At 42.0% G+C, this 13,210-nt stretch overlaps 1 protein-coding gene across 2 annotated transcripts in view; it reads right to left on the bottom strand.

Moving 5' to 3' along the window:
• Positions 1-1,216: 1,216 nt before the first annotated feature.
• The window catches only part of LOC122810285, an 83,611-nt gene continuing 71,617 nt past the window's right edge, over positions 1,217-13,210 (bottom strand). For both annotated transcript variants that reach the window (XM_044081832.1, XM_044081833.1), the window contains exon 2: positions 1,217-6,380. In XM_044081832.1, the coding sequence (XP_043937767.1) occupies positions 2,485-6,372 (3,888 nt within the window). In that variant the 5' untranslated portion in view covers positions 6,373-6,380 and the 3' untranslated portion in view covers positions 1,217-2,484. The remainder of the gene's footprint in view (positions 6,381-13,210) is intronic.

The raw sequence follows: 13,210 nt of genomic DNA, 5'->3' as shown, positions 1-13,210 counted from the left end.
GACCCAGTTAGAATAAAGCTGATAATGGCATATGCTCTCAACTGTAGCCATTCTAAAATCAGCCTTACTCAGATGTGTGTTTACAGAAAACTGCTATAGATTATATTGGGGGGGGGCTGGAGATTGTGTAATTACTTCTTTAAATTTTCATCACAGTCAAACTTTGGAGGTGTGAGCAGGAGGTCATTATAGCTTGTGTTTGGGCTGAGGACGGTATGGTCATGGTTTCTTTTACTTCTCACAGACTTCAGCTATGTACAAAGATCATAGCTTGTGTAGGGGCAGTATACTGTCTAGGAGCAACAAAGTAGAATACATTACTATTATAATTTTTTTCCACTTTCCTCACAATCAATTTCTGCTCAAGCCATCACTGATGAAATTATTTTCTTTTTACACAAACATTAAAATGCGGTTTGGAGCACAGAGAAAATTATGGCTTACTGAAAAAGCTGAAGAGTAGAGTAAAGCAAATGCGAGAAAAGGAAAAAAAAAAAAAAAAAAAAAAACAAGTAATGTGCATGGTGTGGGGAGCCCAAGATTGGAGGAAACATAGGGGAGGGCTGGAGTACATGCCTGGATGAGGGGGCTGAAACAGTAGGCCTAGGGCTCCATTTCACCAAGTCCAGACTTGTACAATTAGTTGTTGTAATGCACCACTGTTCCAACTAATGCCAGTAACTAAATGCTCCTTTGTGAGATGGAACACAATGTGGTACACAGGCCTGTTGTAATGCTGAGCATTGTAGCTACAGGTCAGTCTGTGCGTACACCTCCTAAAAGTTTACAGCATGAATGGAAAGGTTGCTTAGAAGGGGTGGCAGTGATAGGGTGATATTTGGGCCCCCAACTTGACATTTGCTGGGGACCCCAAAATGTTAACACCAGCCCTGGATAAAGATTCATAAAGAATTTGTTACTAAAATGCAGCACTCACAAGATGGCATGAATTATAAATCACACAGTAAAACACTGATTTTATACTCGTTTCATACCAACTACTTAACACCTCAACATTTACACTACCACAGTTATACCTCCCCCACATGAAACTACAGTTATACCTCCACACACAAACACTAACTTACAAAAATGTTTTCAGACTGCAGTGGGAAAATGTCAACTGTGTACCAACTACCATACAGAAATTTGGCAGGTAGTTTTTTTTTTTTTTTTTTAAAGATGATTTTCTACAATGGAAACAACAGAGTCTTGATTTATGTAAACAACCTTTATTTTGATACCTTCTTAAACGGATCATAGCAAAATGGATAGTTACCTTCCCCATGTTTCTACTGTGTTAAAATAGATTTGTGATTAAAGCTTCCAGATTCAAACAAGAAAGTTTACCAGAATCTTAAAATAACTGCATTGCTTCATACCAAAACAGCCCAAAAATTCAGGGGATGCAGTGAACATTAACCAAATACTGGATGGAATCTTCCCTTCATCAACTGCGTTTGTGTCATATTAAGTATGAAACAAGAATATGAAGACCTAAAAGTGGCCCAAAATGTGCATGATCTACAAAAATCAGATGCCCACATGGTGCTTGTGTTACAAGTGTGTGTATGCACCATTCCCATGAAGTGTCATAACAGTATGATGGGTCACAAGTAAAAGCTGAACAGTTGGCGCTGAACAGTTGGCGCTACTATCAGAACATGAAAAGATTTAATAAAAAATTTCCAAGTGGAGTGCAGAATCTAAAAAAGGAGGAAGGATCCATAGTTTAAAAAATTACAAAACGTCACATCAACATTCTAAATGGGCACAACTCGCACGTCAGAACCAGATGCCCATGACCCTTAACATCTTTAGGGGAGAAAATAACACATTTTACATCCCTCCATGGATTTAGAAAAATCCAGTGTGATACTTTTACTCAGTTAAAACTCACTAGTGATGCATTACAACTGCCTTCCAATCCATAATTTCAGTGAACTGACATTTTCTGCAGCTAACACTTAACATTTTCCAGTGTTGGATGCCTACAACTGATTATGCAGTCATACTGCTTTTAAAACACACTGTGGTGAACTTAACTGCAAATTTGCATCAGACAAGAAACATGGCTCACCAACTCAGTAGAACCCAAGCTACTGCATACCCATGACTGCTCTGCACCCCCCCCTTCTTACAAACTACATCCATTTTTGGATCCAGAAAAACCTGCAGTGGTCAGTGAAACACTCAACAAATGAATCACTGTGACAAATGGTCTGCAACTAAAAAAAAAAAATCACACTGCCCTACATACTAGTTGCAGTTCCTGAATCTTTAAAATAAGCTGTTCACCTGTGGCACCCCCCCTTGAATACAGTTGGTAAATTAAATAAGAAAAATGCGAGTTAAATCTCATTATTTATCTACATCTGTACTAGCAATCTTGTCTAGTTTGCCTTCTCCCAAGTTAGTCTTTCTTTTCTAGTTTTTCTGCTATAGTACGCAGTGCAACTTTTCACGTTCATCCCAAATGCAGTTTCAGTTACCGGCACTTTCCAGCATCACCTCACCTACTCCTGTAATATCAGTATCTTCATGGTTCAGTGCACCCACAGCTGCTTCTGTCAGGTTCTTTCTAACTTCCAAGTCTGTCTTTGATATTTCTCTTTCACATAACAGAGTGTCTACTATATCCTTCCTATTCAGTTCTGTGTCAGCTAGCAATATTTCCTTTTTTCCCAACAAGTTGTCTTCTGTAAATATTGTTCCATCTTTCTGGGTTATTTCCTCTGTATCAGTTACTGCCTCCTCCTTGCCCAGCTCTTCTACTTCTATATTCCTTAATGTAGGATGGTGGCTCTCCAGTTTTTCTGCTTTGGGTTCAGTTGCCAATTCTCTCTCACTGGATGCTTGCATTATTTCTACAGCTTCAACTATGGCATCATTTTTACCAGCACTACTGTCAATATACAAGTTACCCTCAAGCTCCATTTCACTATTTATATTAGGGTGAATATTTGGTGTGTTAAATAGTTCTGTTTGTTCTTTTAAAGCTTTGTGATCTTTGTTGCAGTTTTCACTTTCCTCTGAAAGTGTGCATTCTTGAACAGATCCTGGTACTGCATCAGTAAGAAAACTTTGGCTATTTTCCAGAGCCCAGTCTTGAACTTCGGTTATTATCTGTTCATCTGCTTTCCCACCAAAATCTATCACATTAGTTAAATATTCCTCGCTTTCTTTATGGAGTGCACAATTTACCTTCTCCCCTAGAATTTCAAACTTCCTATTACTGGTTTCTGCACCCATGTTGCTAGACAAGGGTATAGATTCTTCATTTTCAACTTTGTGTTCAAGATGTAAAGTACCATTAGTTTCTGCAGTCCTCTCAGGAAATGTATCAGATTTCAAGACAGCCACATGTAAGGACTGGGTTCCAGAGTGTACATCAGCTGGACTGCTGGGCTTGCCGCTGGAGTCGCACAGATTTAAGTGGATGCTATCGTCACCTGCAGATGGGGAGCAAGTCCTCTCTTTGGCCATACCAGTTTGGCTATTCTCCAGTTTACAAATCTGGGAAAAAAGATAATTACCTTTGGCATCTAAGCAACCTTGTTCTTCAAAGGTGTCTAAAGTGCTTTCATGACTCTTCACTTCAACTGTTATTTTGTTTGCGCACAGCTCTATGCCTTGCAATGGAGGCTCACAACTGGCAGTCATGTCAGTAGTCACGAGTATTTCATCATCAGTAGTCATGAGCATTTTATCACCAGTTATTTCTTCTGTGAGATTTTCTTCCTTCACCTGGTCAGAACTACTGTAGACATACCCTGCCACAGTGTTTTCAGGATCATCTGGACCACTACATAAATGTTCAAGCTTCTGTTCAGTAGCAGCCTCATGATCTGATTTTAACAGTCTGTTGCAATCACTTTCCTGATGCAGTTCAGTTGGACTTTCTATTAAATTATCATTTTTCTGGTAAGGCAACTCTTCCTTGTTGAGGTATACCATTTCAAGTTCAGCTGCAACCTTCACTTCAGTGGGTAGTAGTTTAACAGATGAAATCTTTGCAGCATTTTCTTCTGTGTCTAAAGGCTGGCTGCATTTACTTGTGGGAGGTTCCATAGAGATTTCCAAGATTTCCTTCTTGCTAGTATGTGAAAGCAAGTCTTTTTTAAATGTATATGTAGTCACAATTGGTTTATCATCCTCCAAGTCATTCACAGCTCCCTTCCCCAGGTGTTCATTTATCTGCTCTGCATATTCCGTTTCCAAACAAGTGAATGCTGCCACATCTGTAGACGCATCTGTCAACCTCTCTACCTGTTGAGCTTTTTCATCTTTTAAAGTCTTTTCAGGACTTGCAACAGAATCAAGATTTACTTTAGACTCTACATGTTGATCATTCTGAAACAGTTCTACGTTTACTGCTGACTCGGCAATTTGACTTTGCACGTTTTCATTTTCTTTCAATTCATTTTCATGGTTTGTATGGTCTTCCTCATGACTAATAGTCAATTTTGTTTCATTGTGCACATAGCTTTCAGTATGATCACTTAGAACACTGATTTTCTTCACAGATTCTGTCTCAGCTGCTGCCATTTCATTAACAGCTGCATTTTGCATTTTCTGGTCCTCCACTTCCTTACCTGCAGACAAGAGTGCTACTGCTTCATTTACCTCAACTGCATCCTGCGTTTTCTGCTCATCTTCCTTACTTGTATATGGGGGTGCTACTGGTTCACTTGTCTGAACAGTTACAGCCTGTGTTTTTTGCTCCTCGGTTTCTTTATTTCCATGTGAATGAGCTACTTCTTGACTTACACCCAGAGTTCTCTGTTCCTCAGCTTTCTTACTTGCATCCTGCAAGGGTGCAGCTTCACTTGCTGCAACAGTCGCAGCCTGAGTTTTCAGTTCCACACTTTCCTTCTTTGCATGCAAGGGAGCAGCTTCACTTGCTGCAACAGTCACAGCTTGTGTTTTCAGTTCCACAGTTTCCTTCCTTGTGTGCAAGGGTGTGGCTTCACTTGCTTCATCGGTCACAGCCTGCATTTTCTGTTCCACAGTATCCTTACTTGCGTGCGAGGGTGCGGCTTCACTTGCTTCATCGGTCACAGCCTGCATTTTTGGTTCCATAGTTTCCTTCCTTGTATGCACGGGTGCAGCTTCACTTGCTACAATGGTCACAGCCTGCGTTTTCTGTTCCACAGTTTCCTTCCTTGCGGGCAAGGGTGCAGCTTCACTTGCTGCAACAGTCACAGCCCGAGTTTTCTGTTCCACAGTATCCTTACTTGCATGCGAGGGTGCAGCTTCACTTGCTACAATGGTCACAGCCTGTGTTTTTGGTTCCACAGTTTCCTTCCTTGCAGGCAAGGGTGCAGCTTCACTTGCTGCAACAGTCGCAGCCTGAGTTTTCAGTTCCACAGTTTCCTTCTGTGTGTGCAAGGGTGTGGCTTCACTTGCTTCATCGGTCACTGCCTGCATTTTCTGTTCCACAGTATCCTTACTTGCGTGCGAGCGTGCGGCTTCACTTGCTTCGTCAGTCACAGCCTGTGTTTTTGGTTTCACAGTTTCCTTCCCTGTGTGCAAGGGTGTGGCTTCACTTGCTTCATCAGTCACAGCCTGTGTTTTCTGTTCCACAGTATCCTTACTTGTATGCAAGTGTGCAGCTTCACTTGCTACAATGGTCACAGCCTGCGTTTTTGGTTCCACAGTTTCCTTCCTTGCGGGCAAGGGTGCAGCTTCACTTGCTGCAACAGTCACAGCCTGAGTTTTCGGTTCCACAGTTTCCTTCTTTGCATGCAAGGGTGCAGCTTCACTTGATGCAACAGTCACAGCCTGCATTTTTGGTTCCAGTGTTTCCTTCCTTGTGTGCAAGGGTGCGGCTTCACTTGCTTTATCAGTCACAGCCTGCGTTTTCTGTTCCACAGTACCCTTACTTGTGTGCAAGGGTGCAGCTGGTTCCACAGTTTCCTTCCTTGCGGGTAATGGTGCAGCTTCACTTGCTGCAACAGTCACAGCCTGCGTTTTCATTTCCACAGTTTCCTTCCTTGTGTGCAAGGATGCGGCTTCACTTACTTCATCAGTCACAGCCTGCGTTTTCTGTTCCACAGTATCCTTACTTGCGTGGAAGGGTGTGGCTTCACTTGCTTTGACCGTCACAGCCTGCGTTTTCTGTTCCACAGTATCCTTACTTGCATGCAAGGGTGCAGCTTCACTTGCTTCAACAGTCGCAGCCTGTGTTTTCTGTTCCACAGTTTCCTTACTTGCATGCGAGGGTGCTGCTGAACTTGCTTCAAAAGTTTCATCCTGTGTTTTTTGTTCCTCAGCGTCAACACAAGATGAATCTGCAACAGATTCAGATTCTTGGCTTTGAGGGTCATTTAAAGTATATTCTCTCTTTTTCTTGCTGAACCTCCCTCCCATGGTACTGTCTGAAAATTAGAGAGAAAAAAAAGAAAATCACAAAGAAAATGCTTAATCATTCAAAAATGCATTTATACTATAGTTTGCTTAGCACATTACATACTCTCATGCTGTAATAAAATGAAGGAAACAGCAAAATATATACACGCAAAATTATGCTGTTCATCCAAAATACATACCTGGAGGTTATTTGCAAATCTCTGGATTAACATTACTAATTTAAAAGGGAACTAGAAGCCATTTACAAGCATACAGCCATCGTATGCTTACAACCACTCCCTTAAGTGGCGAGACCCTTGGAGAAAGGTAGGCAATGTTCTTTATAACAGGCGTCTATTCACAAATCTGCCCAATTGTTTTACATGAGGAAAGTGGTACACTAGGCTGCTACCAAACAAGCCTCAGATCCAGACAGCAAGTCTAGTTGTGAAACTTTCAACAACAAATGATGCTCTACTAGATCACCAGTGCAGTTAGCCTAAGCTGTACAAGTCCTACTCCACTATTACCAGGTGGCTTTCAAAGCTAAAGGGCACCTAAAATGTAGTACAGTTGTGCAAGAACTTGCACAAACAGATATCCTAGTGATGACTGCTGCAGCATTCCAAACTATTGGGTTATCTCACCAAATAACCTGGATGCCCAGCTAGGATACCAAAGCAAAAACCTTCCATAGACCAATACTTTCAATACATGTACTACACCCATGGGCTTAGGCCGCAAGCTGGCATATCAGCATCAGTCCTCAGATTATCTACAATCCAGTAAGCCTGAATATACCAAGAGACAAAATAAACTTGTCAGTTAAGAAGGGAAAGGTAGAAAGATGGCAATATCCCTAGGTCCAGGAGGCAAAAAGGTAGAAGTATCTGCAATGGGCAAGGTAGGGAGGGAAGGAATACTGCAATAGTGATCAGTAGGGTATTGGTTATATCAAGTTATTACACAACTGTACCATGTCCTTCCTTATATCACTGTTACAGTATTCCAAACTGTTGGGCAACTCCCCAGCTTAAGAGGTATGGTATGTGGATGGAAGACAGCTAGGAGAATCATCTAGTAATCCATAAATGTGGCTCTGGGTCTAGGAAAAGACATCCACTCTGTAATGTTTGTTGAAAGTATGCACAGAACAAGTTGCTACTTCTAGACTTATTCTAGAGTCAATACTCTTATAAGGCTCCCCCATGAGGCCACTGCTCCATGAGCCTTTGCTGGACAAGGTAAGGATTTGCCATGTAAAATGTAGCTAAAGGAAATGATTTAGAAATCCAGTTAACAGCAGTCCACTTTGAAATTGGGTTTCCTAACTTGGAGTCTTGGAATGAACAACAATTGCTCAAATTTTCAAATATCTTTGGTCTTTATCCAGATAGAACCTGGAGCTAACTATATGAAATGTGGAATTTTCAATTATTTTGTGGATTAGGGAAGAAAGTGGTCCGATTGTGAGACTGCCCATTTACTACTGCTGGCATGAAGAACGGATTGTCCTTGTGAAAAAGGAAGGTAGGGGTTGCCATAAAAGTCTGCAATCAAACCTCTCAGCACAAGAAATCTGAACAAAGCCAGAAATAATGGGGGACAAAGGCACAAAAATAGGGACACATTTTAAACATTGCTCCTATAAACTTAGAAAGTTGCTAGAATGACATATTCTGCATCATACATTATATATTTTCTGAAAGATATGAAGTCTGAAACGCAATTGTCATTTTTTTAGTATTTAGTTACTTCAATCTTCAACAAATTGCTAGAAAGCCACAAATTTAATGAGGAATAATCCGAGAGAGGCAAAAACCTGGACACACTGTGAAAATCTGGACATCTGAGAGGTATGCCTGCAGCGGATGCATACGGCAGATGTGAGCACTCCCAAAATATTTTCAGATTACAGAATTTAAGACAGAGGCTGTTGGTTTGAAAAAAGGGACAGCAAGTTTCTCCTGCACAAAGTTGAGCTCCCAAGCAGGGAAGACAGCTTTACTTAAAGAGTTTACTCCATCTGAAAACTGATCTCTAGTCTTGCCTGAAGCCATGGCTCCAGAGGCAGGCAGGCAGGCAGATAAGGCTGATGCAGGCTTTAATGGACTAGAATGCTGGGGCAGAGTGCAACAACTCACACAAATAAGGACCACTGGGGGTATTAGCCTGAAGTGGGTCCTGGTATTTAGACAGGCACAAGATACAAAATCTTTTGCATTTTGCTTATCTTTTTTTGTTTGCTGATTATGGGTGTGTTCTGGGATTTCCATTTTCTAGTGACAGCTTTTTAAAAAAGGTTAAAAGTGCCAAGGAAAACAGTGCTTGTGTTGGGTTTCCTTCAATTTTTACCCCCCCCCCCCAAAAAAAAAAAAAAAGAGGTGGTTATAGTTAGTTGCCATTTGCCCACAGATAAAACTAGATCAGCTAGATTTTGCATGAATTATATGTTCAGAAGAAGAAACAGGAGACTGGAAACATTGCCAGCACTCTGAAATGTGCTATACATGAGAAATATTCCATTTGAACAGTTTATAAAGAAATGTTCAGAGAAGTTTGAGCCTTATAGCCGTCTGACGTTTGCTTTGCTTCCCAAGTCATCTATTAATGCTTTACATAATCTACTTAACCATTTTATTTGCTTCTTTCCATTCTATATCTTTGGGTTTAATAATTTTTTTGTCCCTCAGCGCCTTGTCATACTTCAAGATGGTTAGGATACCTCTACAAAGTAACTAGCATCTCTCAGCTAAGTCAGGCACATCTCAGAGCATTTTACTCGCTCATTATTTAGTCCTACACTCACTTGTTATCCAGGATTATGATTTTCCAGTATGCAGTGGTATTACCATTGCAGTAAATACAAAATTCTTAGTTGTGCAATTTAATAGTACTCTTCAAAATTTGGTATCAAAATTTCCCCTTCAAGTGGTTTGGAAGCTTGTTTTGCATCAACTCTTGCTTTCTTGCCTTCCCATATATACCACGATGCCATTCGTTTTAGGAGTAATCCAACCTTTTTTGAGTATCCCATTATAAAAAGAGTCAGACTAAAATATAGGATTAGAGGAACAAACATTTTAATGGCTAGTATTCTATAATCCAACTCCATCTGCCCTAGGGACCAGCATCTAAACAAGGAGCCTATACAACCTATTTTTTGCCACATTTTAGCCAGGGATAGCGCTGATTTGCTAACCAATATTTGATTTGATAGTGATCCCAAAGATAAGGAAATTAGTATACCAGCTCTAGTAGAGGCACATTATTTACAGACAGCCTTGTCTTTTCAACATTGATTTTATAGCCAGCTGTATTAGTATACTCCCCTGGTCTCAAAGCAGTCTTTACTCCTTCTCAGCAGTTTTCAAGCAACTGGAGTACAGACTCCCTGATCTTTTGTACCCATGGCTCTAAATAGAAGGCAAAAAGTGGGGAGAGGGGGCACCCCTGCTTAACTCTCTCTACTTTTTTTTTTCAGGAAGCCTCAGAAATTTCAAGTTGGCTGGCGAGTCAGAATTTGGGAGATTGGACCCAATGACCAATATGCCAGGAATGATTAATAGAAGCAAATTTGTAAAGGACAACATCTTGAAAACAAGAATGAACAAGGAGAAAGTCACAAAGGGTGACAGTCAAAAAATTGGTCTCCAGTCTCCTTACTTGGGATGAGGAAATATGAAACACAACCCTTTTCCCACATATTGTGGGGGAACTGGCTATACTGTGCCTTGCTCCAGCAAGGTTTGGATGATTAGATACAGGGATGCCAAGGAAAGGAGGACATTCTTTCCAGGTCATTCTATATCTCTTTTAGAGGACTGAAAGCACCAGTTTTGTCAAATGAGTGGCCAACTTTTTAGGGATGAAGTGAGCCTTTTGGATAGGTGAAGGATGGACCAAAGGGTCAGTGGGGGGACAGAAGGTAGTCAAGCAGACTTGTCTGGGTAAGAAGGCCTCCTAGATCTTAAGTCCCAGTCAGGTTTATTCTGGGATATATTTTTTCTAGGCATTTTCTTGGCCTTATGAAAGGGTCTGTATCCCCTATAGGTGAAGTGGGTTTTGCAGTGCAATTCCTTTGGTACAGAAGTAATAAAGTTCCATCTACAGTACTTCATAATTTTACTTTGTTTCTGCAATTGTTTGAAAATGCTGGCAGCATCCTGACCACACAAAAGGTTCTTGTATGAAGGAGAGCAAGAGTTTAGCTTCAATATCTTCTAGAAGGGGCTGTGAATGTAACCATGCAAACCTCCTGATAACAGATCCTGTAGCAGCTGCCCTGGAGGAAGCTTCCACTGCATTCAATGCTGTGCCTAGTTACTTGGAAAGTCTGAGCCACCAAAGAAAGCCTGTGTACTGGTAGTTTCCTCAGGGGAGGAAAAAGTTATTTAGATTGCAGAGGATAGACAGGAAGTATTTAGTCATTAGTCTCCAATAATTCAGGGCTCTAAAAGCCAGAGTGGAGGATGTATATCATCCCCCCATCTGTTCACTGTCCTGCTGTCTATCTGAAGAAAAAGGCATTAGCAGCAGGAAGTAACTTAGAGGGCTCATCATCTGTAGATATGGAAAACAGAGGGGTTTGCCAGAGCATTTTTGTACATAAATTTTATTTCAAAGTACTCAGGTACCTTGTAAAAAGTGCAGTTGTGTATTCACTGTTACAGTCATCACCTGTGGGTTATCCCTACTGTGGTAGCCCTTGGCCAGCCCAAATACCAGAGTCAATGTTTTTCTGTATTGGCTGCTGTCACTTTAAGACTAATGTCAGGTCATCAGTGCTATAAAGCAAGGCAGCTGATGCTATTACATCAGTTTTTCTTGCCCTAACCAGTCAGAAGCCCAAGAAATATAGTAAAGTGGTCCTAGTGGCTAAAAGCCACCTTGAGAAGCTTATGTCTCCCTAAAGAAAGGAGATAAAAGGGGAAGGAGGGAGGGAAACCAGGACTGCAACAGTGAATACACCAACATCTACATTTATGGTAAATGTACACAACTGTACTATGTTCTTAGTGTTTCACTGTTGCAGGATTCCCAAAGCTGAGGACAGAGGTGGAAGGATTAGTAAGAGACCTAGGCCTGGGTCAGCATGCCCTGCAGAACTGCAGAGGCAAACCCTGCCCTAGCCTTAGAAAAAATAGAGATAGGTGGTAATGCTTGGTAAAGGTATGGACAGAAATCCAGGTGGCAGCTTCCAGGATGTCCCTGATGGGAACTCCTCTGAGGAATGCTGTGGAAGTGGAGGCTGCCCTAGTGGAATGGGTTTGAATAGATTTAGGGGGTTCTCATGTAATCTGTAGCAGAAGTGGACAGTGTGATATCTGCTTGGAAATGGGCTTCTCTGCCCCTGGGGCAAAGCTGACAAGTAGTTGATCTGTTTTCCTAAAGGGTTTAGTACAGTCCAGATAGTACAGTCCAGATAGTATCCGAGCTGTCTGTGCATGTCTAGTGAGTGCAGAATTCTTTCCCCCTTGTTTTAAGGGTTAGGAAAGAAGGTGGGTAGATTTATGGCCTGGTTAAGAGAGTCACATTAGATACCACCTTGGACAAAGGAGGGATTAGTCCTCAGACAGACCCTGTCTGCATGGAAAATGATGAAGGGCTCAATGGCCATCAGTGCCTGAAAGTTCTGAAACCCTTCTGGCTGAGGTGATAGCTAGGAGAAAAGCAGTCTTCCAGGAGAGGTATCTTAGTTCTGCTGAAGCAGCAGGTTCGAAGGGTGGCAAGGTTAGTTTTTCCAAAAACTAAATTCAGGTCCTAGGCTGGTATTGGTGGTGGCCTTCTGGGAGGTCTGATATTAGAAGCTCCTCTGAGAATTGTTTAATCAAAGGATGAGATAACAGGGGCTGATCTGTGTCAAAATGAGCTGAAATGGCTGAAGCATGGATTCTAATAGAAGAGAAGGAGAGGCCACTATTAAGTAACTCTGCTAGGTAGTCCAGGATAAGAGGTATGGAAGGTTGTGAGGTATTGGCCCCTCTGGACTGGCTCCAGGAGCAAATTCTTTTCCATTTTCCTGTGCAAGAATTTCTGGTCCTGGGCCTTCTGGCCTCTGTGATAATATCTAGGGCCTGTTTGCTTAACTAGGGCCCCTTGCTGGTCTTTAGAGTATTAGCCATGCTGATAGAGTCTGCAAGTCTGGGTGCAGCATTCCCCCCAACCCGAGTCAAGAAGTCTGAGATAAGGGGAAGATGTCTGTTGGGCTGTAATGTCATGCTGCACAGTAAGGGGTACCAATGTTGTCTGGGCCAATCTGGAGCAATGAGGATGGCCTCTGGTCTCTCCTCCCTTATTTTGATCAGTACCTTGGGAATAAGAGGCAGGAGGAGGAAATGCGTACATAGAGGGTGGTCCAGGAGAAGGTCAAGGCATCTACCTTCCACGTTAGGTGGCGATACTCCCGGTACAGAATTTTTTCAGGTGATGATTGAGATGTGAAGCAAAATAGAGATCCACCTCCAGAGTCCCCCACTTGTGAGCCATTTGTAAAAAGATTTGTGGAGCTGCCATTCGTGGGGGTCCAGTAAGTTTCTGCTTAAGTGGTCTGCCAGGGTGTTGTTGATCCCTGGTAGGTATTGGGCTATTAGGTGCAATCCCATGGAAGGAGGCCATCAGCCAGAGGTTCATGGCTGGCCTGCACAGAGGGTAAAGATTGGTATATCAACAAACAGGGAGGGACCCACATTACTGTGGTGTTGTCTGTTTTGAGAAGGAGAACCCCTGGCTTGAGATGGGGTTTGAAGGATGTCAGAGCTTTTGTACTGCCATCATTTCCTTCTAGTTGATGGGCAAGGGAAGGTGCTGTTCATACCAAAGATCTTGGGTGCACCTGCCTTCTAGGTGAGCACCCCAA

Source organism: Protopterus annectens, chromosome 8.part1 (assembly GCF_019279795.1).
Source record: "Protopterus annectens isolate FY-2018-M chromosome 8.part1, PAN1.0, whole genome shotgun sequence".
Lineage (NCBI taxonomy): Eukaryota > Metazoa > Chordata > Ceratodontiformes > Protopteridae > Protopterus > Protopterus annectens.
This window is presented reverse-complemented; position numbering and strand designations above follow the sequence as displayed.